Here is a 24,828-nt window from a genome sequence, read left to right as displayed (position 1 = left end):
ACTGAGGGAGTGGGCTCAAGACCCTCTAGACCTCCAGTGGAGACTGGACTCTGTGGGAAGAAGCCCCAGCATGAGCGTGACTTTGGTGGCCCTTCCCAGTGTTTCCTTGTGACAAGTCCTGGGCTAGCATGGCCCATACTGCTCCTTGGGGGAGCCTCTGGTGGCAGAGAGAGGAGGAATTGAGAGGACCCAGGAGACTTGGGCTGCATCCCAGGCCCCTGCCAGGACCTCAGTCAGGTGATCCCTCCTGCAAGACTGCCACTGGGGTGCCTTGAGGCCCCATCTGCTGCCACTTGCTCCTGGGAGGAGGGCTTCCAGGACCCTCCGCACAGACGTAGTATCCAAGGAGCCCTCTTCTTCCTGGCCCTTGCTTTTTCCTTCTTAGCTCTCTGCTCTCGCGCCTGCCATTTCTGCTTCTTCCTGCAGTCCTGCCATGCACGGCACCCCCAACATCCTCCTGCAGCACCCCCAGCTCCCTCCCCCTCCTTGTCGTGTTTCCCTGGGCTGCGACAAATCGCCAATTAAGCAGCCCAGCTGCAGGATGGGGAACAGCTGGGGAGGCGCTGTGCGGCAGCAGGGACAGCTGTGCACAGCTGGTGGGGGGCTCCCTCCCCCCAACATGCCAGCTATCAGGTGGCACACAGCTGCCGCCAGATAACACCTCTGCTGGCGGCTGGGAGCTCGCCCTTCCCCCGCCTCTTTCCAATGCCGTTGTGGCTTTTCTTTCTCTGTTCTACAGCCCCCCCTCAACTGATTCAATTTGTCCCTCAAAGATGGCAGCTCTACAGATCTGCCTCCCCTCCACCTCACCTCTTCCAGGAAGAGAAGTTCAGCCCAGGACAAGGTTCAGTCCAGATGAACTCCCCCAGAGACCTCACCCACTGGGAGCCCTCTTTGCCCTGGTGTCTTTGGGATGGCACACCTATTGGGCAGAGATGCCCTTGGCTGGTAGCTTCTGGCTCTTCGAAGAAGCTCAAATAGGGTGTCTTCTCTGTGCCTGTCTCCTGCAGAATACTACTCTGGCATAAGGAGCAGAACCCATCGACAGCCTCCAAATCCCCTGAAAAGGGGCATCCTTTTCCTCTGGCTCTGCCCCTAGGACCCACCCAGGCCCTCTGGCCCCACTCCCTGCTGCTCTGTTGGATGTGTGTCCCTCCCAGGGCCCCTGACTATGTTTCCCCTTCCCAAAAGGGAGCACTGGTTTCTTCCCACCACAGTGGCCCAGGGCCCAGAGTACCTCCTGGGCTTGGCCCTTTGGCCCTCTTCATCACAGCCATCACCCAGGCTCTCAAACTGGCTCCCTAGGTTCCTCCTGCACCCCATTTCTGATGCTGGCCCTGTGGTCCCCCTTTTTATTCCCTTATGTGTTTGTTAGTGGGCAGGATGGGCTCCCCTTGCTCAGCCCCAGCCCAGCACATGCAGCCCATGTCATGCAGGGGCTTTATTTTCCTCTCTTGCCAGAAGCACCCACGGCCAATCTGCACATGGGGCATGGAGGAGCCCAGATAAGGCATTGTGGGCAGGAGGCCTCATGGTGGAAGAAGGGCTGGCAGGGGCATCCCGAGTATAGAGGGAGCGAGCTGCTGGCTTCCCACCTTTCCTGCTCCCACCCCGGCCTGGCTAAACCTGCCTGTGTTGCTGCTTCCTCCCCCCAGGCCCGGCTTCTCTAAAGAAGTCAGGAAAGCTGGACTTCTGCAGTGCCCTCTCCTCTCAGGGCAGCTCCCCACGCATGGCTTTCACCCACCACCCGCTGCCTGTGCTTGCTGGAGTCAGACCAGGTGAGAAATGGGGGACCCGGAGCGGGCAGTATGGGAGGTTGCCAAGTGCCAAGGGGAAGCTGACCAGGTGCAGGGGCCAAGACTGACTGGATGACAGCCCAAGGCTCACTGTGTGGGTGATGATGTGGCAGCAAGGATAAGTGGGACGGGGGGGCCCTCTTGCAGCACCACCCCCTCTTGCAGCACCACCCACCACCAGGCCTGGCCCTGAGTCTGCTCACCTGGTTCCCAAGCACCCTCCCACTTGCTTCTGACTCCCATGTGCAAGAGTGTGTGGGTGCATGTGTGTACTGCATGTTCACTAGGAACCTCCTGAGTCTCCTACAACCTGCTCTCCAGCCAGACAGGCCTCAGGCCCAGTTTACCTCCATCCCATCAGACATAGTGGGAAAGCACCCTCCCACCCTGCCTGCCTTTGGCTCTTCTCTACCAACCCCTAGCTGAGCCCAGGGTCTGGTCTCCCAACATGAACCCAGGGTGGCATAGATTGAAAAGACCACTCTGCCTGGTGTAGTGATACAGGAGACTGAGGCAGGAGGATCACGATTTTGAGGGTAGCCTGGGCAAGTTAGCAAGAGCCTGTCTCAAAACAAAACAAAAAGGTCTGGGCGTGGAGCTCAGCAGCAGAGCACTTGCCTAGACTGTGTGAGGCCCTGGGTTCCATCACCAGGACTGGGAAAAAACAACACTGTTTAGAGCCCCCTGGTCTCCTGCCTTGTATCCTGGGGCAAGCAGCTGCCTTCTCTGGTTTTCTCTGCTCTTTTCCAGATGTGAAGAGCTGGGCCCGGGGGACAGGTGGCCCCTGGGAAAGGGTTCAACCTGCTGCCTTGAGGGCGCATCTCTCCCTTCCATGTCTCTAGTGTGAGGAGTGGGAGCAGGCAGGAGGTTGGGGGGTGTCACTTGGGGAGCTCCTTTACTCCCTTGCTTTTTTCTTCCCTCCCTGGTACCCACCTGGTAGCATGAGGCCTGGGCACAGGCCTACATCTGTCCACTGTCTCTCTAGCGGACTTCTTTGCTCAGGACACAGAACAGGGAGGTTTACCTTCTGGCTTTCTCCTCAGGGCCTCTTGGCTGGGAGCCCAGAGGCAGCGGGTGCTGGGGCAGGGTGTGGTGGCCGCAAGGTGGGGGCAGGGATCCCAGGCAGCAGGAGGGCATCAGGCCCCACTCTGCTCTGAGTCAGTTTTTATGAACTCCAGATAGAAGCCAAGTTTCCTTAGCCTCCTAATGAAACCAGCTAGAGCAGCTGATTGGAAACAGACCGGAGAGGGAGGGCCCATCAGGAGAGGAGGCCTGTGCCGGGGGGACTGCGTGTGTAAAGGCACGCGTTCGAGGGCCATGGGGCTGAGCACGTGAAGGCAGCCTGTGCTGGGAATGGGAGCATCCCACGTTGCACTCAGGAGGTGTGAGTGTGTATGTCCAGTGCCTTTCTGGCACCAGCATGGGGCAGGTCTTTATCTAGAGCCCAGTAGCTATCTGCCCACATAGTCCCTCACCCAGGCTTCCCACAGGGCCTGTACCCCAGGAAAGCCAGTTGTTTATCTTCAGCATAGAATGTCAGAGGGTGCCAAAAACACAGTCATCAAGATAGGTAATATTTTAATGCATTATTTAAAAAATAAAAAACCCAAAAAACTATTACAAGAAGACATATGATAAGCTGGCTAGGGTGGCACCTAACCTGTGATCCCAGCTGCATGGTGAGTGGAGATGGGAGGATCGCAAATTTGAGGCCAGCCTCAGCAATTTAGTGTAATCCTGTCTCAAACTAAAATAAAAAGGGCTGGGGTTGTAGCTCAGTGTTAGAGTGCTCGCCTAGCATGTGTTCAATCCCTGGGTTCAATCCTCAGCACTGAAGGGAAAAAGGAAAAAAAAAAAAAAAAAGCATACGATAAGCAAATAACAAGCTAAACGATTTTAAACAGAGACAGGATCTCTGTCTGAGCAGGACCCTGCTTCACCTGTCTCCTCCTTGTAATACCCAGCCTAGTTCCAATCACATTTCTAATTTTTTAAAAGTTTTAATTTCTTTTTTTTTTCTCTTCAGTACTAGAAATTGAACCCGGGGTTTGAAGTGTACTGAGCCAAGACCCCAGCCCACCTTTTGCCTATAAAAACAAGTGGCTGGCCCTCAGGCCCGAGCCTACTAATTTGATTATTATCTGGGTATTTTGGGGGTTTTTCTGGTTTTATTTTTGTGGTGCTGGGGATCAAATCCAGGGCCTCACACTTGCTTATCTTTAGTTTTAGGACACATTAAATGTCACTGACCTGGATGACAGCTCTTTTGGTGCCTGACAAGTAGCTGTCCTGCCTTGCCCTCCTCCCTCCCCATTCTCCCTCTTCCTCAACATCCTCAGCCCTGGGATCACCAGCTCCCCTCTGCCATGCCCCCAATGCTGCCTCCTCAGCCCTGATGCCTTTTTCTTCTCCTTGCCCATGTGCACACAGGGAGCCCCCGGGCCACAGCGTCAGCCCTGCACTTCCCCTCCACGTCCATCATCCAGCAGTCGAGCCCATACTTCACACACCCGACCATCCGCTACCACCACCACCATGGGCAGGACTCGCTGAAGGAGTTTGTGCAGTTTGTGTGCTCGGATGGTTCAGGCCAGGCCACAGGACAGGTGAGTCCAGAGGGCCCCAGGAGCCCTGCGGCAGCCTCATCTCTGCACCTCTGTCTGTCTGTCTGTCTCAGGGCTTACAAGGAGAGGGCCCATTTGGGGCTGGAGCAACAGGGAGGCAGTCTTACACACACCTTGATTTTTCTGGGTCTGGGGTTGAGTGTCCAAGCGTTATGTCAGGGCCTATCCATCAAGGTCTGGAAAGGTGGAGGGCATCAACGTCTGGGCCCATCCTGCCTGGGCTCCTTGCCCTCCCTGTGGCCTTATTTCCTCAGCAGAAGTGAACCTGTGATCTCTCCATCCAGGGCTTGAGCCCCCCACCTCCCTGTGCCCCTCTTACACCTCAGAGATGCAAGGATTTGACAAGGTTCCAGGCAAGAGTTTGGCATGGCTGTTGACATTTGCAGCTGTTTATTCTCTGTGGTGTGAGGCTGCCCTGGGCATTGTAGGATACTGAGTAGCATCCCTTGCCTCTACCTGCCAGATGCCAGGAGTTCCTTTCTGCTCCCCAATTGTGTCAATCCAAAATGTCTCGGATTTCAGTGAGCTGTGTGGGCAGCAAGGCCATGCCCAGATGAGCAGCTCTATGTGAAGGGAGGCCCCAGTCCACAGAGCTGCCATGGATTCTCCTGTCAGCAGGACTCTTAAGGGGTTCCCAGGACCATTCTGGTTTTACGGTGAAGCTCTTCTCAGCCCTGGGGACAGAGGAGATCCCCAAGAGCCTCAGGGCCCGGTTATGCAGCAAAGGGATTATCCTAGGTGGTGGGCCAGAGGTGACCCCAGGTGGGACGCTCAGGTCCTCGGGGGTCACTCTGGGTTGGGACACGTTGTCTCTAGACCTCTGGAAAGGTTCTGTAGCCCAGGCAGCAGGCTGTGCTGTGAACAGCCCCAGCCCTCTCAGCTGGCTGTGGCAGCCTGGATTCCTGCTGTGAGAGGTGTGTGTCACATTGGTGTTGGGGAAGCTCCAGGGCTGTGGCCAGAGGCAGCCCAGTGAGAGTGGCCAGCGTCCTCCATTCGGCTGGTGCTGTCTTGGTGCACTCTGCGTAGAGTGGGCATTTGCTGTGCGCTGGTATGTGATTAGAGATGGGCCTCCTGGAGCCGCGGCCCCCAGGCTCTCCGTCCATCTCTTCCCTCCCTCTTGCTTTCCTTTCTCTTTCCTCCTTATCTCCTTTCCCCCTTTGCCCTGTGAGGGCTTCCCTGGCTGACTGCAGCTCCTCAAGACACTGGTAGCCTTGCCCTCCTCTTGGGACAAGCGTTGTTCTGCTTTCAGGGGCGTAGAAGAGTAGACCTGACCTTTGGCAACTGCTGTACTTCCTTCAGAGATGTGGCAGTGTCGATGGGGAGCCACTAGCCTGTGCCCTGGTTCCCAAAAGGCCTGATGTCAGGAACGTAGAACTGAGAGGCCAGGAATGCTGCCTTGCTTGCCTTTTCACCTAGGCAGCCAGGGCTTGGAGTAAAAATGGAGTGGACCTAGAGACTGAGGGCTGGGTCTTGAGCTTCTCACTCGACTTTTCAAGATTGAGATCTCACTTTGCTTAAGAAAGTTTTCTTCTTTTGCTTCAGAGAAAACACTGCAGGCAGGTTTGCAAACAGGCACCCTGATGAAGCAGAGTATAGCCAGGCTGGGGAGCAGCCTCTCTGGGTTTCCTCTTGTAGTCTGTCATCTGAAGAGAGAGGAGGGGGATCTGCGGGGAACCTGCTCCAGAGGGCCATCCCCAGGTTCAGAGAGGAGATGAGAGCCAAGAGTCACCAGCATGCTATGGAGGAATCTGATGTAGCTGCAGAGAGCCAAAGGCCAGCTGAACTTGCTGTAGTTCTCAGACTTACTGTGCACAAGAGGAGTTCACAGGCCCTCAGCCCCAGAGCTTCTGTTTCAGTGGGGTTGGGGGAGGGCCTAAGAAGCTGCATTTTCCCCCAAGTTCCCAGGTAATGCTGGTGTTGCTGGCCAGGAGATCCACTTTGAAATCAGTGATCTAGAGCCTAGAGAAGAAACGTTCTAACCTCCTCAAGAATCTGAAGTTATTGACTAACTTTGCAGGAAAATACATGGAGAAACTTTATAAACAATTGCAGGAGGGTTCCCAGGCACCCTGATAGCTTGTCCTTGGACCCCAGGGTAAGGCATGCACTGATTTCATTAATAAAAAATTTTTTTTGAGGGGACTGAGGACTGAACCCAAGGATGTTCTATTACTGAGCTATATCTGCAGCCTTTTTTATTTATTTTTTTGAGACAGGTTCTTGCTAGTTGCCCAGCCTGGACTCAAACTTGCAATCCTCCTGCCCTCAGCTTCCAAGTAGCTAGAATCACAAGCATGTGGTACCACACCTTGGCCACACACTGGTTTCAAAGAACCAAATCAATAGTAGCCAAGGGCAAGTGGAAACACCACTAGGAGAAGGACAGAAAGAAGATGCTTGAGGAGTTGTGTTTTGGAGAGGGAGAAGAGGTGACCAAGTGAATGGGAAAGTCACAGACCCACTGGGAAGGCATGATTCTGAGAGGCAGGAAGACTGGCTGTGGCTCAGCCTTGTTTGCCCACGTTGGGATGGCCAGGCCCGCATCTTTAACTGTAAGACCAAAGTGAGGAGCCATACCGGCTCTCAGGTGAGGTTGAAAGGTACCGCAGAGTCACAGGAAGTTGAGATATTTAAAACCTTGATTTACACTCCAGCCGCAGCTAACCTCCCAGCCTGGTTGAAAGTTACTTCTAGAAACAGAATGTTGTACATCACAAACTGTAATGCCTTATCAGACCGAGCCAGGACTAGCCCTATCGGATAGAATTAGTGGTTTAATTTACTTTTTTATTTTTTGGTACTGGGGATTGAACCCAGATGCTTTACCACTGAGCTACATCCCCAGCCTTTTTATTTTTTTATTTTGAGACAGGATCTCGCTAAGTTGTTTAGGGCCTCTCTGATTTGCTGAGTCTTCCCTTGAATTTATGGTCCTCCTGCCTCAGCCTCCAGAGTCTCTGGGATTACAGGCATGCTCCACTGGAGCCAGTGAGATTAGCAGCTTAGATACTCCTAGGGGAGACAGGCTCTGAAGGCAGGAAGGAGGCAGAGGCCACCCTAGGGCAACAAGTGCTGCCTGGAAAGCTTGTGTCTCAGCTCCTGGGAACATGAGTTCAGGATGCCCAGAGAGAAGGAGTGAGGATTCAGGACTATTCTATTTTTTGTCTTGATGGAAGAATGAGATAGGAACCAGGTTGGCCATGGAAATGAGGAGAGGCAATGCTATTTGGATCTGGGTGTCACCCCTGCAGAACTGGAAATCCCTGCCCTTTCCAAAAAGACACCTAGCACAAAGGGTCTCCAGCCTGACACAGACAGGGACCAGAAGCCACTGCATGCTTTGTCCAAGTCCTCTGAGAATTGTCACCCTCAGAGAAGCAAGAATAGTTGAGGGAACAATTTAGAAGAATAATATGTCAGACTTAAGTGCTGGTCATTAGAGATAGAGGACAAAGGGCTAAAAGCTAAAGTTGAGCGGAGTGAGGCCTGCACAGGTCAGCTGTGAGTTCTGTGATTTTAAACTGCAGCAGGACAGCAGGGCAATCTCTCTTTGTCAATGGGACTCAGTACTGCCCATTTCTGCCATCTCCAGGCACCACTCGGAGGTCCAGGGTGTCCTGGAAGAACAGGACAGAGAGCAAGGAATGTGATTCAGGAATCTAGCTGGTCCGGCCGAGAGGAAGTGTTCTCTAAGCAGGACTTGAAGTAAAGTGCCTGGTCTAGGCCTGAGCACCAAGGGCACAGAGCTGACGGACACACTGTTGCAGAGGGGCACCCCTGGAGTGTCACTATCACTGTCTTGGTGAAATGAAGAGGACAGAATGACGGGCTGACTGCAAGCACTGGGTGGGTGGACTTCACAGAGTTTGTCCACTGATAGGAGGAGGAGCACAGGGACCCCCCATGGGTCTCATAGCCGGGTGATCAGAAGGGCAGAGCTTTGCCCCATAGGGTAGGTCAAAGAGCTGGGGCTGGGCCTCCCCATGTCTGGGCTGTAGGTGGGCATTGAGGGTGCTGCCCAGAGTAGCAGGAGGCGCCAGGAAAGAGGCAAGGGAGCCTTTGGCAACTCCCTTCTCTGAAGCCAGAAGGCTGACCCACGAAAGGCCAGGCACAGGGCCTGGAGGAGGAAACTCAAGTTTGAGGCCAAAGAGGGCATAAAGGACAAGGAGTGGATCCTGGTGGCCTGACCTCCCTGGCTCCTGAGGGCGTCGTCCAGGGAAGCACTCTTGAAGAACCTCACGGAAACTGGAGCTGGCAGCAGCGCGTTTTCCTCCCTGGCTGTTCTTTAGAGAAAAGGCCAGCACCCCACTGTCCACAGGCGCTGAGGACACTGGCTGCTGGGGCCCAGAGTGAGCTCCTCCCTGCCGGCGTCCTCCTGAGGCTGTGCCAAGAATGGATGCTGGACGGGCCTGCAGTCCTTGGCTGGTCAGCCCGCCCGGCTGGGCCCTGGAGGGAGGCCCGCATGTGCCTTTGGGGGATGGTGGGGGTGAGCTGGCTCGTCTTTCCTGCCGTGGGAGAAGGTCTTCAGGAGTGTGAGAACGCTGAGTACAGTTGCACGCATTGCTAGGTGGCACTTTTTTTGTACCTAAAACATTTTCCTTAAGAAATAACAAATCACCTGTCGGACGACCCCCTTCCTTTCTCCCACAACTTCAAAAGAGGACTGAAAAAAAAAAAAGAGAGAGAGAGAGAGAGAGAAACACCCGAGAGACCAAATAGAGGCCTTACACCCTTACCCATCCTGTGCCCTGGATGAGAGGACCTTCCCAATCCTGCATCTTCCACCGGGAGCGCCGGCTCTCCGGAGCGAGCTGGTGCGGCCGCGCAGGGGAGCGTGTGTCTGTGTGTGATGTGCCTTCATGCGTCACTCTATTTATGTTGTTCGCAGCCCAACGGTAGCGGCCAGGGCAAAGTCCCGGGGTCATTTTTGCTACCGCCGCCGCCTCCAGTGGCCAGACCTGTGCCCCTTCCTATGCCTGATTCCAAATCCACCAGCACTGCCCCAGACGGCGCCGCCTTGACTCCTCCATCACCTTGTAAGTGGACGATGAAACTGAAACCACAACGCCCAGCGTCCCCAGCCCATCCAAACAGTCTGCACTGCAAAAGAGAACAGCCCCACACCCATGCAAAGCCCCCAGCCCAGAGCGCCATGGAGCCACCTGCCCGGACAAGAGCAGAGCCAAGCCCCCCAGCCACAGCCTCCCGGGCCTCTGTTGCGCCAGCCAGCACCCCATGAGCCCCCTGCCTGTTGCTCCCAGCTGGGGCCCCTGGCCCAGGCCCCCCTGGGGGGGGCGGGAGGGACAGCACAGTGGGGTGCCATGCCAGGGGTGCTGGCGTGGGTGGGAGGGGGCGGGGAGGCACAGCCATGCCATCTTCATGCCTGATTGCTGTTTTTTTGTTTTTTGTTTTTTTTTGTTTTTGTTTTTCAATTTTTTGTTGTTTCGTTGTTCCTACACACACACCAAGAAAATTAAATGTGACCACAAGGCGACGCCACCACCATCCCCTTTTTGCCTTACCTCCCTTACCTCCCTTCCTGGCTCTTGGGCCTCTAAAGATGCAGGAGGCCAGCCCCTGACCCCCCACCCTCAGTCTCACATTTGGTTTCTCGTTGTTCCTCTTTTTTTTTTTTTCCTCCTCCTCCCATCCTTTCCCCTTCCTTCCCCTCAATCCCTTAATTCCTTTCCTAGGTTGATGTTCCAAGGACAAGGGAGGGCTCTGGGCCTCTGCTACTTCATCTCTCTCTCTTTCTCCTCCCCCCCCCTTTTTTTTCCTCTTTTCTTTAAAACTGGTGACAAATTTTATCAAAAGGAAGAAAAGAAAAAATCTGAGTCGAGAGGCCCCAGGTAGACCCGACGTGAAGGACAGGAAAGATGGAGGGTGGGCTGTGCGCTGTCTGTGGGCAGGGTGGCCGAGGGTGGGCAGGGCCCTGTGGCTCACAGGCCATAGGCCAGGGTGCTGCAGTGGTGGGCGGGTGGCCCATCTCACTGCTGTCTGTTGGCCCTGTTTCTCCTCCTTTCTCTTGGTTTGAGTTCTTCCCCCCACCCTTCTCATGCCATATTCTCATCTGCATCTACCATAAGACACGAAGTCATGACCATGGTCATCTGAAGTGGGCAGGGTTGGAGAAGGGAGTTCAGGCCGCAGGTTGGGGGGCACTTCTGAAGAGAGGTGGACAGAACCTGGTGAGCATGGGGTCCCTGAGTATAACTGGTGTAGGGCAGGGGATGGGCAACCGGTGACACTCTTTTTTCCCCCTCTGGGGACATCTTCCCTCCTGGGAGTGCAAGGCCTGTTCCCTCCTGTGGGGCTCTAGCCAGATAACCCAAGAAGAACTCAGGGGTGTTCCGTTCATTTGCCACCTTGGGCTGCAGGACAGCTGTCCCTAGGTGACTGAGCTTTGGGGCTCTGCCAGGCACTCCGGCCTCCTCTTCCTCTGTAGCCTTGGCCCATTTCAGGCTTTGGGACCGTGAACCCTTTGGGCCAGGTGCATTGATCAGAGAAGAAAGGCACAGGCTTTGCTGCCTCAGGCCAAAGCTGAGAGGTCAGCTCCTACGTCCTTCTCTGACCCCATCCTTCCTGGCTCAGTCCTTTGTTGGGTCCCCTTGGAGTTCCCCACATCACCTACCTACTCCTTAGGACTGCCCAGGGTGCACTTGACATGGCCTGAAAAATGGCCTGGGAACACTTTCCCCACGCAGGGTGGAGGCAGGCCACCAAAGCTGCCACCCTTCTTTGGACCCTCTCTTCAAGTAGGAAAGCCAGGATACCCACTGAGGGCACATTAAGGACCAGGTTGTCCCCAACCCTGTCCAGTATCTCAGTAGGGGACAGAACTGGGTCCAAGAGACCTCAGCTACAGCCTCCAGGGCTCCTTCCTTACCCTGGGTCCTGAAAGAGGCTGCCTGATTGAGGCTGCCAGGGCTGGGGGAGGGTGGGGTGTGTGCTTCTGGTCGGGAGACGAAGAGGGGCCCCTCTTGTGGAGGAGGGGCAGGCTTGGAGCCTGGTCTTTAGCACAGGAGCCCTTGGCCCAGCCTAAATTTGGCAGCACAGCACAGTCTAACCCAGTCTCTCCCTCTCAGCAGTCCCGAAGGGCAGTACCCAGGTGGCCCAAGGCCTGACGGGGTCTCTCCCTCTCTCCCTGCTCCCACAGCATTCGCAGCGACAGGCGCCTCCTCTGCCAACCGGTTTGTCAGCATCGGACCCCGGGACGGCAACTTTCTGAACATCCCACAGCAGTCTCAGGTAGGAGACCACCTGTAAGCAGGCGCAGATGGACAGACAGGGTTGGGGGACACCTTGATGTGAGGGAAGAGGCTGGGGTCTTTACAGCTAATCAGGGAGCAGGCGGAGCTTCAGGACCTAGACTTTTGCATGCCCAGCTGAGCCTGCCTCCCCAGGCAGCCCCCAGGCTCCCTGGCTAATCAGCTAATTGGATAATTAGCTCTGACAGCCCTGGCCCTAGGGAAGGCGGCCAAGGACCCAAGGCTCCAGGCGCTTTGGGCCAGGCCTGGTGGAAGCAAAGATGGAAGCCCGGGGCACCCTGTCAGGAACAGGGACAGCATCTGCTTCACTGCCCTCCCACTGCCCCTCCCACCCAACACTGGCTGGAAGTCCTGCCCCATGCACCCCCCACCCTGCCCTCCCCTTTTCCCTGGCTTTGGGTGGGCTGGGCAATGGTGGAGGAGGGACAGAGTGGGCCTGGTGGGCTGAGTGCCCAGAGACTCTGGCACCAAGGGCAGGGCAGGACTGACTGCTGCCCTGGAAGCCCCTCCCCCAAGTCCCAATGGGTCCTGTTAGGGGTAGCCAGACTGCTGGAGCCCCCAGTCCCCACTCCCCTCTTCTGCTGACACCATCCCTACTTCTCTTAAAGGGATAAGCCCATCCTCAGCCCTCTAGCTGGAAGCCCCTGGACTTGGCCTTGCACATACATGTGGGTGTCCCCTGTGTACCTGTCCCCAAAGAGGTTAAGAATAGTCAGCAGAACCCAGGGCTCTGGGAGCTAGGAAGGACCCACCTCAGGAGCAGGGCACACCAGCTGTTGAGGGCCCACAGCTTTCACAGGGCAGGGTTTCAGAAAAGAGTGTGCAAATGTCTTTCTTTTGCACATTTTACAAGAACACCTCCTTGTGGACTTTCTTGGCCCCAGGAAACCCACCTTTGCCCAGAGCCCCAGAGCTACCTCTGTTGGTTCCTGTTCTGCCTCTGCTCTGAGGCCCCCATCCAGAGAAAGTTAGTGGATGGAAGTTTTGTGTGTGTGGCTTGAGGGCTTTCTTTCTTTCTTTCTTTTCCTTTCCTTCCAAAAAAAAAAAAAAAAAAAGCCAAAAAACTTTGTCAAACTTCAAACTTCAGAGCTCCCTAGTGGCAAGGAGGGGAGGGGAAGGGAACTTCAACCCCCTCCAGCTTCCCACCCCCTTTCCCCAGAGTCACGTCTGACCCGTCTGGTTTCCAGGAGCAACCAGACATGATGTAACACCCAGATGAACTTGAACTTGGGGGTGTTGAGAAGAAAAACAATGGCTCCGAGCAGGGGCTGGAGCCAGCCCCCTCTGCTCTGTGCCAGGGAGGCCGAGAAAGCCCTGCTGGCAGAGGGCGGGAGGGGGTGCCAGAGGAAGGGACAGCAGGCGGGCCTCCCCTCTGGGCTCTGGGCTGGCACCAAGGGCAGGGCTCACTTACTCCCTCCCTCTTGCCGTACCCCTGGCTGCCTGCAGCTCTGCAGTGCGCGTGCTTGACCACTGCCAGAGCCCTCCCAGTTCAGTCAACCCCTCTCGCCTCCTTCTTCACTTTCTCTGCCGTCTTTGCTTGGACGTTTTGGGGCCAAGGCAGAGTTTGAGGCAAGTCTGATAAATAACTTCTCTTCTCCCATGTTCCCATCTTGGGCTCTGGGCATTCGGGGAAGGAATTCTCTACCGGGGTCTAGGGCACCTGAGCAGGCAGGTGTGTCGAGGGGGCAGCGGGGAAGCCAGAGCAGGACATGCTGCTGAGCAGGAGTCCCCCGGCCTGGGGCAGGCGGGCGGCTGCAGTGGGCACAGGGGGTACAGTCAGAAGTGGTTTCCACAGTAACGAGTGACTTTTGCTGATCCCTGGAGCACCAGATGGAGAGAGAACAATAGAATGAGGGAAGAAAAGAGAATTTTAGTAATTTTGTCATTCCCTGGGCAGCGCTTTTTACTTAGTTTTAATCAGTTTTGGACTTGGCTCAGGAAGCAGGGAGGGTGAGCAGAAAAGCCACTCCGTGCTTGGCAGCAGATCTTCTGTTCTCGGGACCTGTGGGGAGGTGCCAGGGAGCTCCCTTGGAACTGCCTTTGTCCCCAGCTCCAGGACTGGAATCCGAGTCTTCCTCCTCTGAGGAGGGCCCCCAACCTGAGATTTGGTTGTTGAGCCCCCTGCTGTGACGCTCATGAAACCCCAAAGGGGCCAGCTTGGGGCCTTGGAATGATCTGCTAACAGACAGGGCAGCTAGAGCCCTCCCTGTCCATGTTGAAGGAGAGATGGCTCCGGAGCTGGCTGCCCCCAACTTGGGAACAGTCGTACAAGAGTCCTGCATAGTCATTCCTTATGAAGAGGGGTCCCATAGACTGCCAGGGTGAAGGGTGCGGGATGGGAAGCCCAGGAGCTAGCTGCTGCCCTGGCTCTCTTCTGCTCACTCTGGGGTGCTTCAGACCTGGGTTTCTGCCTCATCTTCATCAGACCCCCTGAGCCTCTGCTTGGTTTTTACTCATTTGACAGGTCAGACTTGGGGCAGGTACTCGGGGAATGCACAGAGGGAGGACAGGTCTCCTATGTGCATATCTTCCTGTATGTGGCAGGCGGTTCATCCCTGCCAGCCAGCAGTGCCTCGTCACTGTGGCAATCCCAGATCCCACATTTAGAGATACCACAGATACCCATCCACTGTGATGGCCACTGGCCACATGTGGCTGTGAACATTTAAATGAATTAACTAAAGAATATATAGTCAGAATCCATATTGCATGTGCTGAGAAACCATTTGTGCTACTGCATTGGACACCACAGATAGAATTTCTGTTGTCACAAAAAGTTCCAGAGATCTCTGAACCCTATCCCCCACTGCTTTTGTTTTTCTTAAGAGGGATCTTACTATGTTGCCCCACTGGTCTCCAACTCCTGGACTAAAGTGATCCTCTGCCTCAGCCTCCTGAGTATTGGACGACAGGCATGTGCCAGTGCACCTGGCTTCTCTGAATCCCTTTCTAATTCTCACACTCAGTGTCCCATCTCACAGTGAATAACAGCATGTGGTCCCAACCAGAACTTGAGTCGTGGATCTGGTCTGTAGACCATAAGCTAACCAATATTGGAATAATAAAGTAAATACTGGAAAATTTCACATGAAATTCTGTTGTACTTCTAGCTTCTTTTGAAAAGTTGGTGGCTCCAGTCACCAGGGCTCTTACTCCAGTGTGGAAGGCCAGGCTCTAGACAGGGTGCAGGCATTCTGGCCACTACAGACCCTGCCTCCTCATGATCACCACACTAGTAGCAGTTAGGAGCATGAATTCTTCACTGCCCCCTGCATTTCAGTCCTAGCTGTGTCACCCTAAGGCTGTGTGGCCTCAGGCAGGGTACCTACCCTTTCTATGCCTGGCTTCTGTGAGGGGCTGGGTAAGGATAGAATGAACACATCTGGCATGTGTTCTGGTAGTTAGCTCTGTCTGATCCCCACAGACCAGCAACTGTGACCCAGTCTTGGAGACCCCCATTTTGTAGATACAGTCAGGTGTACCCAGCCTCCTGACCCAACCCTTGGCCTTGGGTCTGGACTGGAGCCTTTGATGGAGAGCAAATTGCAAGCTGCCCTGCCTCTGGGGTCTACCCAGGGTGTGCTGGGTGCAGAGCTGCTAGACAACGCCCTGTATGTGGGAAGGTGGTGCCCCCTGCTGGCTTCATGAGGGAAGGACGCCCACCCCAGGGAGCCTCGGGTCCTTCCCCAGACTCTAGTGCCCTAAGGGTAAAGGATCTGCAGGGTGGGCTATGGCCCCTCCCCCAGGTCTGGCACTGCTGGGGACTGAAGCCATGTGGTTCCCCCGCCCCCAGCCTTTCAGCCTGTGGGACTTTGGCTGGGATGTTCAGACGGGAATTTCTGCTTTTAATCCAAAGAGACAGAAAGAAAACTCAGCAAGAAGCTGGGCCACCCCCACCCCACTCCTCAAACCCCTCTGGGCACAAAAGCTCAAGCCTGGCATCCTCCCCACCCTCCAGGACCCACACAAAAACCTAAACAATTGCAAACATGGCCAGATCCCAGGTTTGTGCCAGCGCCAGCCACGGGGGTCCCACCCGCTGGGCACTGTGCCCACGGGAAGGCCAGCTGGACTCTAGCACTGGGGTGCAGGGTCTGGGGGGATTCCCGTGAAGGGGAGCTGCACTTCCTGCCCAGTGGTGGGTCAGTTGCCCAGCACCCTGGCTCTTTATGAGCTGGACTTTGAGCTGGATCCTCAAGGAATCAGCAGTCACAGTGCTAGGGACCCTGCCCCAACTGTTCTCAATATTGCCTTTTTTTTTTTTCCCCCGCTTCCTTTCAGTCCTGGTTCCTCTGATAAGATCGACAAAGAAACAGCAAAATGAAAAGAAGAGGTTCCTCAAAAGGGGGGAGAAGAAATTTTGAGACATGGAAAAATCCCCCAGCCCAGCCCAGCCCCACCGAAAAGCAAAAATTAGATGTCGTCAGCCACTCAGCCCTTCTCTCCTCCAGCCCGGGGACCCCTGCAGGCCCCCGAAGCAGCCCAGTTCTCAGAGAGCCCTTGGAAGGGGTCTCAACGGAGCTGTGCACCAGCAGCCAAGCAGAAAGAAACATGCAAAACGGACTCTGCCAGGCAGAGGACAGACAGAAAGAAAGGATGCGGCAGGACTGCCTTCTCCCCACCCCAGCCCGGCCTTCTGGGGAAGGAGCAAAATTCCCAAACAGAGCAACCAGCACAGTTCTGAAGGGGCCTGGCCCCCATCCTTACCCTTTCTAGGGAACCCCACTCTCCACTCCAGCCTGAGCTTTCCTGGGGAGCCTGGAGGACCAGCTTGTGAAGATAATGGGGTGTAGGTTGGCGAGCTCTCCCTTCTATACTTGGCCCCCTCCTTCTCTCCCTTCTTGCCTGGGTTCTGGCTTCTACCCCTAGCTGCTCCAGACCAGGTGAGAGAGGCCCCAGGTGGGCAGGGGGTACCCCCTGGAGCTTCCTGCTGCATCAGCCCAGAATGGAAGGTGTTCTGCCATTCCACCCTGAGCTGTAGGGGCAGTTCCTGAGGCCCCAAACCCCTTTGTACAGTCCACAGGAAAAAGATGGAATGCTCTAACTGATCCCGCCCCAGCTTGGGACAGGCCTCCTATTCCCTCTCTCTGAAGACCAGGAGGGCTGTCCCCTATTCCCGCCAGGAGTGAAGGGAGTTGGGCTCCAGATCGCCCCTGCGCCCCAGCCCTGCATGCAGGTGCCCTCGCTCTGCCCCACTGGTCCCTGCCCCTGCCCCTCATGCTTACAGCACTGCTGGGGCCAGCCCGAGATGGAGCAGAAAGGGGACCCCTGGAGCCAATCGAGGAGGATGAAGCAGCTTCTGCTGCTGCGCCGGTTAAGCTGCCACCTGCGCTTAGGTAGGCGTCCTGCTCGCCGACTTTCAGTTCCTTTGGAGGGTGTTGGGTGTTGTCCTTTTCAAAAGTGTTTTGGAGCTTTCTGTCCCCCACCTTTCCCACCACACCCACCCCCCATGGCCACTTCTCTCTGGATTTTAGCTGTAATGTCTTTACTCTTTATTTAGGGGTGGGGCAGTCATTGTTTGGGTCTTTGCTGTTGCAATTGGGAACTCCTCCTCTATTTGAGTAACTTGGGAACAATTTGGTACCACACCACAGGAAGTAGCTCCCCCCAAGTCCCCTCCTTCCCCAAAGGATGGTGGGGGCCTGTCCAGAGGTTCTTTGGAAGTCCCCCTGGGAGGGAGGGGAGCATGAGCACGCCCAGCCCCCTCCAGGGTGTGACTTGGCCCCTCTGGCTTGTCTTTCTGTGCCTTACTCCCTCCTTCCTGCGTCTCCTCTCCCTGACCCCCTTTTCAAGTCCTTGTGCCTCTCTTTCTCTCTTTCTTAACGGTATGAAAACACAAAGCACAGGTCAGGATCCTCTGAAAGTCAATCAATCCAACATTGCACCAGTAGGGGTGGGTTATGGGCTTTATTTATTGAGAATCTAGTTTGTGAGGCTGTAGCCCTGAGCTGGCGGAAGGAGGGAAGGAGCCGTCCGGGGAGGAAGGAGGGCCATTACCTGGGGCTGCGCGGCTGGCAGGTGGTGCCTGTTCCCCAGGGCGAAGCCGCTAGGTGGCTGGCCCCAGGGGCGGCTTCTGGAAATTGAGCGAAGCCCTCCCCCGCTCTCCTCGGCGTTCCACGCTGAGAGGACCCCAGGGCTGAGGGGCAGGAGATCCCGTGGGAGACTCCCGGGGCGTGAGGAGCAAGGCCCCGGGGTGGGGGGCCGGGCGGGCCGGGCGTGACGCGCGGTCAAAGTGCAATGATTTTTCAGTTCGGTTGGCTAAACAGGGTCAGAGCTAAGAGGAGCGGAAGGGGGGTGGTCCCTGCCCGGCCGCGTGCGCCCTTTCCGTCGAAGACAATCGGGCCGCGGTGTGCTGTGACACTGTGGGAGCCGGGGTCTGCGGGGCACCCGCCCGGGCGAGGTCGAAAGCTGCAGGCCAGCTGGGCCCGGCGGGGTCGTTTGGGCGGGCAAGGTGCGCTCCTTTCCCAAGTAGTGGTGTGAGGGGCAGGCGAAGGGCAATGAGGGCGACAGATGTGGGGACATGTCAGGAGAGGGAAGAAAAACCCACAAAAATATATATATGGGGGAAATGAACTTTTTTTTCATTGAACCAAGTGCAATGCATCAGAGAGTTTTCCTATCTTTGTATGTTAAGAGATTGTTAAGAAAAAAAAATTCTATTTTTGTTGTAATGTCCTCGCGGCTCTGGGGACGCTAAAAGAACTAGGCCTGCCCCGCCCTGCGCGGGGATGACGAAAGCTGAGTGTTTTTTCCTTTCCTTTTTTTTTCTTCTTTTTTAAGTCATTTTCCTGCGTTGACGAGGATGATCTGGGGTTTTTATTTGTTTCGTCGTTCGTTCTCGGTTTCGGTGGGAGGGCTGAAGGAAACGTACACATTTTGAAGTTAAAAAAACAAAAACACCTCGACATGAAAAATCAAAACAAAACCAACACAATATCAAAAAGGAAAAAAGGACGAGAGAAAATTATTTTAAGATAATTAAACAAAAAACCCTGGTGCTTCTTACATTATAAAGTACGTTTAAAAACCCACAAACTATTATACATAAGTTTATGAATCAATTAAATATCCTGCACTTGTTAGGAACACGCATATCCCTTCTTTGTTGAGTTTAACGGAACGGGACAGCGGCGTGCGCCCGGCGGCTGGGCTGCTCTTGCCGCGGATCTCCCCGGGCGTCCCCTCCCTGGGCACTGCGCCCCCTCCTCGCACCATCGCCGTCTGGGCACAGGGGCGCGGCAGGGGGTCCCAAGCCCCTCCCCTGCAGAGGTCAATGCCAACGAACAAATGTTCCTTCCCTCCCTCCCTCTCCGCCTCGAGCGCCCTTCTTCGAGCCAGACGCCAACTTGACCCTCACCAGCATTATCAGGAGCGCGCTCAGCAAGTTGGTAGTTTCCTCCCCGAACCTCTTCCCCGGTGACCCCCCCCACCACCACCACTAACATCACTCCTCCTTCCCCGGCCCGCTCCGGGGAGCACCCGGAAGGCTCGATGCTCCAGGACAGGACCAGCCACGCTGACAGGTTGATTTGCCCAGACCCGCGCTCGCACGCACGCACGCACACGGCCCCGCACATAGCCCCGCCCCATCCCGCAACCAGCCCTGTCGACTGCCTTACACACCCGCCCCCGCGCTGGCCGGCCGACCTAGTGCCTTGTTCTCACCCCCGTGCTGGCGGAGCGGACGCCGCGCTCTGGGTCCCAGAGGGGCCGGGTGGCTCAGACGACCCACCACTTCCCCACCCCGACCGTGCTGAACGGACCCCCCACACACACACACACACACGAGAGAAAATAAGGAGCAATAAAGTCACGAGAACTTTTGTCCCCCAATCGAGAGCCCGAGGGGCACCCCAGCCCCACCTCTGCTGCCCCCATCCCACCCACCCTTGGGGCGCCCCCTTCACCCCGCAAGCCAGCCTGGGCCAGCCCCGCTTCAGCCCCTCCCGGGAGATCCGTGCGCCCGACCAGCACCAGCATCGCGGACCGCAAAGGCCGCCCGTCCCGTCAAACAAGTTTCTTCTTAGGCTAAGAAACGCAGTATATACGAGTATCTCTATATATAGTACTAATGGATTTGGTGTGCTTCCCCCTTAGCGTCCCCCTCCCTCTGCTCCTCCTCCTTCAGCCTGGTCTCCCCCTCTGCCCTCCACCCGCCCCCCGTCTCTGCACTGAGATACATAAGAAACAAGGGTAGTTTACTGTCTGTTTTGTTTTCTGGGTTTTCAGTGTCCTAGCGGAATGCAAGTAGGCAGCCAGCCCGTCTGTTCCCTCTCCGCCCCGCCCCGCCCCGCCCCCGTCACTGCGCTTCTGTTATACCATCTTTGCCTGACTCTCTCCGGCTTCTCCATTGAATGGCTAATGTGTATGTGAAATAAAGAAATAAAGAAAAACAAAAGCAAGAGCTCCAGAGCCTTCGCTAACGCGATCGTGCGGGACCGGGTCGAGTCTGTGGGCTAGGTGCCGGGTGTCTATGCTGCCTGGCTCTTTGGGCGCCAGGTGCGCCGCACACGCCATCCGAGAGTCAGTTCTTGAGTCTCCAGGAGGGGGCGCCGTGAGAAGGGGAAGACTCCTCCCTCCCCAACAGCGACCCCAGTGCCCCGACAAGTGCAGAGGTGGGGCACCACTTGGGTTCGACGACCGCGCTTCCTGGGTAATTTACAGGGCGGAAAAAAGTCTGCGGGGCCCCTTGGGATGATGGTCACCCTTTCAGACCCCCAGGATCTCTCCCCTATCAGGACGTCGTGTCTAAGTCCCTCTTTGACAGTTCGCTTGGGAGCCGGTGAAGCGAGAACTTTCCTCCACTGTCCCGGTCTGAGTCTTCGGTGGCACCCACGGCTCAGAGGCGCCGCTGTATGGGGGTCACCGCACCTCCGGACTCACAGCCGCTTGCTCCATTTTGATGGGCCGTACTGCCCCATTGGGGTTGATGTCGGAGTCTGCCAGGGGCGCGGGCTGCGAGCGCGCCGCCACCTCGGCCTTGCGCCCGGCCCCCCGGAGGGCGCCATCGTCTGGGTTGCGGTGAGCAGGCCGTTTACCGGGCCCGGGTTGGGCGGTGCCTGCAGCCAGCGCGGCTGCCTGGTCGCGCAGCAGCCGCACCAGGAAGCCGATGTACTTCATGGCCAGGCGGAGCACCTCGTTCTTGCTCAGTTTCCGGTCGGGCGGGTGAGTCGGCAGCAGTTTCCTGAGCTCTGCGAAGGCGCCGTTAACGTTCTGCTGCCGCCAGCGCTCGCGGCTGTTGGTGAACACGCGCCGTGCTACCTTCTGGGGCTGGTGCCCTGCAGATAGGACGGGCGGGGCTACCCTCCAGGCCCAGAGGGCACCCCCTCCCAACCTCACTTAGGCACAGCACCTTCATGGGATTTACGCCCAGGTGGTGGATTGTGGCACCACCACACAAGGGATCCATGTGTGGGGTCTATGTGTAGCTTCCCCTCTGCCCACAGGCCCCACAGAGAAGGATCCTAAGTCCAGACTGTAGACACCAGGGCACTTCTCTGCACCTTCATACCATGGCTGAGAGTCCCCAAGGAAACCTTTCCTTGGAGCTGTCACTCTGAGAAACTCCCACTGCGGCCCACATTCTCAGTGTGCAGCTGGGTGTGCCTATCCTTCTGAGAAGTACTCCTCGCATTGTTGGTGACGGTGGTCCTGTTGGGGTCTCATGTGGCCAGGTGATTCCTGGTCGGCCTGATGGCTGTGCTCATGTGTGACGCTATCATGTGGTGGTGGATGTTTCATGCATAGCTGTGGTTCTGTGGCTGACTCTTGTGTGGTTGTGGTTGTGTGGATGTCTCTTGTGTATCTTTGGTCCTGTGGCTCTTTCATGGCTGTATGTCCCAGTGGAGCTGTCATTTTGTGGCTCCTATGCCCCACTGTGGCCAACTTTGTTTTGCTGTGACTGTGCAGCTGTGAGGCGTGGCTGCTCAGTGACAGTACTCGAGTGGGGCTACCTATGGGACTGTAGTCTTGTACTTGGGTACGACCTATGTGTGCACGTATGTGTGTGCATTGGAAACACATCTTCCTGTGGAAGAGTGTGGTACAGACCTGGGCCCAGGTAGAGAGCCACTCACAAGTATACACACACACACACACTCACCCTCAGCCAGGTCCAGCTCACAGTGGCTTGGTCTCCGCTTCAGCCGGCTGCTAGGGAAGATGCTAAAAGGTCCTGCTGGCCCAATGTAGACGCTGTAAGGGTTTGTGGGTCACAAATGCCTTGTGGGCAAGGACCCTGGCCCCCAATATCCAACACCACCCCCAAGCCCCAGCTCCCCACTGACCTGTTGAAGAAGGGGTGAGGGTGGTAATGCAGAGCCAGGGTGGGCGGGGTAGTTCCCAGAGTGGAGAGGTGCAGCAAGGGGGGCCGGAGGGCACTCAGCTCTGTGGTGGGCATGGCTGCCCCTGGGGGCCTGGTATGACCCAAGCTGATCACTGGTACACCAGGGGGCAACCTGGATGGGGAACCACCTCTATGGCCCACCTCATCTGAGGGTAGAGGCCCAGGTGAGGCAGGCTTAGTGGGTGGGACAGGGGCTGGGCTGGAAGCACAGACCATCTCGGCCTTCTCAGTCATGGTGGGGCCCACCTCTGCCAGGGCCTGGGGTGGGCACATGGACCCCAAGGAGGGGTGCTCACCTGTGGGAGGGAGGGGAGCCAGTGGGAGGAGGAACAGGTGTGACCTCCCCTCACCTGCTTAGGCTAACAGAACCTTCAAATGGAAAGTAAAGCGGGGAGGAAGGAGGGTGGAAGTTCAGTGGGAAAGACAAGTGAGTGATTCCAGAAACTACCAGGAATCGGAGGGCCTTCTCTACAAGAGAGGGGTTGTCTACCAGGTGGTAGGCAGCATGGAGCCTGGCATTGCCTTCTCTGGGCTGTTTGTGAGGGGATATACCTCCAATTTCTCCCAGAATTCCCTCTCACATACAGCCTAGAGCTGAGACAAAGCTGAGAAGACTGACCCTGGGATCTCCTGAAACCCCAAGATTGAAACTGTGACCCTCAGATCTGAAGATCTGATTCTGAGATCCTTCACTGACTCATTGGTGCCATGTGACCTTGGAGTCCCTCCAAGATCCACTCTCTTTCTCTGGCCACTCCTTCCCCCCCACACACCCCAAGGCTGGCCCCATGGACTTCAGGTATGGCCCTGAGGTTCTTCACCCTGCCTCCACATTTGACCCTGGAAGCCCTCCATAATTGCTCTGGAACTCTCCTGCTGAAAATGTTCCCCTTACTAATCCTGTAATCCTACTATCATAGGGTGATGATGGTGCCTGATGCTGACTCTGGGACCGACAACACTGTTTCCAGTGCCCACTCCAGTTCAGTCTAGTTCACACCCTCCCTCTGGCTTAGACACCCACCCCCACCAGCATCTATACTTTTGCACCCTGCTTTTTTTTTTTTTTTTTTTTTGCAATGCTAGGAATTAACCCAGGACATTGCCCATGCTAAGGCCAGTGAGCTGCACTCCCAGCCCTGCACCCTTCAAACATTCCTGTTTGGGGACCCCAGGGTCTGGGGTGTCCCAGCAAGGTGTGGAACTCCTTGCCCCTCTGCCCTGACTTCTCCAGCTGGGGAAGCTGGTCTGGCCCCAAGCTTAGGGAATCCTGGCTGATGAATGAATGAATGAACGAACAAAGGAATGCTGGTGGGGTCCCAAGCAGAGACCCTCCACCTTCAAGCCGGCTCCCTTCTTACCCCGGCGCTGTTCCAGCAGCCTGGTGAGTGCCTGGGCTCTGTCTCCGCAGGACTGGCAGTCCAGGCCAGGATGCGGTTTCCGCTGTCGGGGTTCAGCCAATGCCCTCCAGGGCGCCCCGTCGGCCCAGGAGTTGGGCCGCGCCTCCTACCGGGCTCCCGAAGGCCGCGGCGGCCGGTGGCGGCGTGGGTTCCCCGAGGGAAAGTGAACGGCTCCCGGCCCGGCCCGCCCTCTCCCCGCCCCCGGCGGCCGGGTTTCCTCCCTCTCACCCCCGGCGCAGCGGCCAGAGGATGCTGGGCCAGCTCAGATAAGGGCCAGGCCGCCTGGCCGCGCCTGATAAGGAGCCGGGCTGACCCCGGAGGAAACCGGCGGGCGGGGATCTCCGAGCGCGCGCCTCCCGGCCCCGCCCCCGGCCGGCGCGGGCAGCACTCGGCGGTCACCCCTCACCGGCCGGCTTTCCGCTTCCCCAGGCACCGGAGTACCCCGGCCCCAGCGTACAGCCCGGGGGAAGGGCCCGGATGCATACCGAGGGGAAACCGAGGCATGGAAACTTCAGCCTTTGGTGTTGTCTGGATCTGTCCTTTGGCTTTGAATACCCCCTGCCCTAATGGAGTGTCTCTGCTGATGGGGTGGAGGAGGGCCCTTTCCGGCCCACTGGGGCCTCGTGACCCGGGGCCCCCTTCTCCCCTCCTAACCCGCCTGGTTGGTTCCTCTTTTTTTTTTTTTTTTCAACAGATCCACTCCCAACTTCTCCACCCCCATGACGGGGTGGGGCACCCCAGGATATACAGTTCTGGTGGTCTGGCTTTGAGCGGCTGGGTTGAGCAGTGTTCTGGGCTCTGGGGCACACTCCACCCATTTCTAGGTCCAGTTCTTAGGTGATGGGACTGGAGAGGACTTCAGTGGCTGCCCCAATCAGTTCCCACAACCTGGATGTCTGGACTACTTAGTCACCCCGAAGGGTGGAGCCACCTCCTGGCTGGCAGCATCCTGGAATGATGGTTCTGTTCAGGACCAGGCTGAAAGCTCACAAAGGGAGGGGCTCTGGTCACAGCTAAGTAGCAGCACAGACCTCTCCTTATCCCCTATCCTGCATAAGGATCTGTTCTCCTTCACCCTGTATCTGGTTAACGGCAGGCATTCCCCAGGCAGACCCTCCACTGCCACCTACCACCACAGCCACCATCCTCCCTGGAGTCCAGAACCAACCGCCCTCCTGTCCCCCACCCCACCTAGGGGAAACTCAAGTTTTAAGCCCGTGAATTAATTGATGCCCCTACAAGGAAGTTCTAGAATTGGTCTTCCTTTTCAGCTGGGGATGAAGGGTGCACGTGGTGGACAGAAATTTTGCCCCAGGATTCCCCCTAAGGTTACTGAGCCCCTGCCCTCGGGGGAGGGGGATGCAGCTTCCCTTCATTGGGTGTCTGGGCAGCAGC

General features: G+C 56.5%; 2 protein-coding genes across 4 annotated transcripts in view; one reads left to right on the top strand and one right to left on the bottom strand.

Moving 5' to 3' along the window:
- Nfix (nuclear factor I X) overlaps positions 1 to 20,090 on the top strand; it is a 98,568-nt gene extending 78,478 nt beyond the window's left edge. For 2 of the 3 annotated variants that reach the window (XM_077109418.1, XM_077109419.1), the window contains exons 7-10: positions 1,656 to 1,778; positions 4,227 to 4,402; positions 11,577 to 11,668; positions 15,970 to 20,090. In XM_077109418.1, coding sequence (XP_076965533.1) covers positions 1,656 to 1,778; positions 4,227 to 4,402; positions 11,577 to 11,648 — 371 coding nt within the window. In that variant the 3' untranslated portion in view covers positions 11,649 to 11,668; positions 15,970 to 20,090. The remainder of the gene's footprint in view (positions 1 to 1,655; positions 1,779 to 4,226; positions 4,403 to 11,576; positions 11,669 to 15,969) is intronic. The other variant, XM_077109420.1, reaches the window with a different exon arrangement.
- Positions 19,811 to 23,645, bottom strand: Lyl1 (LYL1 basic helix-loop-helix family member). The gene is made up of 4 exons (XM_077109421.1): positions 23,395 to 23,645; positions 21,975 to 22,329; positions 21,791 to 21,882; positions 19,811 to 20,966 (listed from the first exon to the last, which is right to left on the bottom strand). The coding sequence occupies exons 2-4, from the start codon at positions 22,304 to 22,306 to the stop codon at positions 20,551 to 20,553; spliced, it is 840 nt and encodes a 279-aa protein (XP_076965536.1). The 5' UTR covers positions 22,307 to 22,329; positions 23,395 to 23,645; the 3' UTR covers positions 19,811 to 20,550.
- Between the last annotated feature and the right edge of the window lie 1,183 nt (positions 23,646 to 24,828).

Source organism: Callospermophilus lateralis, chromosome 1, assembly GCF_048772815.1.
Source record: "Callospermophilus lateralis isolate mCalLat2 chromosome 1, mCalLat2.hap1, whole genome shotgun sequence".
Taxonomy (NCBI): Eukaryota; Metazoa; Chordata; class Mammalia; order Rodentia; family Sciuridae; genus Callospermophilus; species Callospermophilus lateralis.
The sequence above is the reverse complement of the archived record's forward strand: the minus strand, read 5'-3'. Positions and strand labels throughout refer to the sequence as shown.

Excerpts from the sequence above, each read along its gene's own strand:
- Lyl1 (XM_077109421.1), bottom strand. The coding sequence starts at position 22,306 with ATGTGCCCACCCCAGGCCCTGGCAGAGGTGGGCCCCACCATGACTGAG. Across the intron at positions 21,883-21,974 it reads CCTCACCCCTTCTTCAACAG|CGTCTACATTGGGCCAGCAG; the intron begins GTCAGTGGGGAG and ends AAACCCTTACAG. Across the intron at positions 20,967-21,790 it reads TGAGCTGGACCTGGCTGAGG|GGCACCAGCCCCAGAAGGTA; the intron begins GTGAGTGTGTGT and ends TCCTATCTGCAG.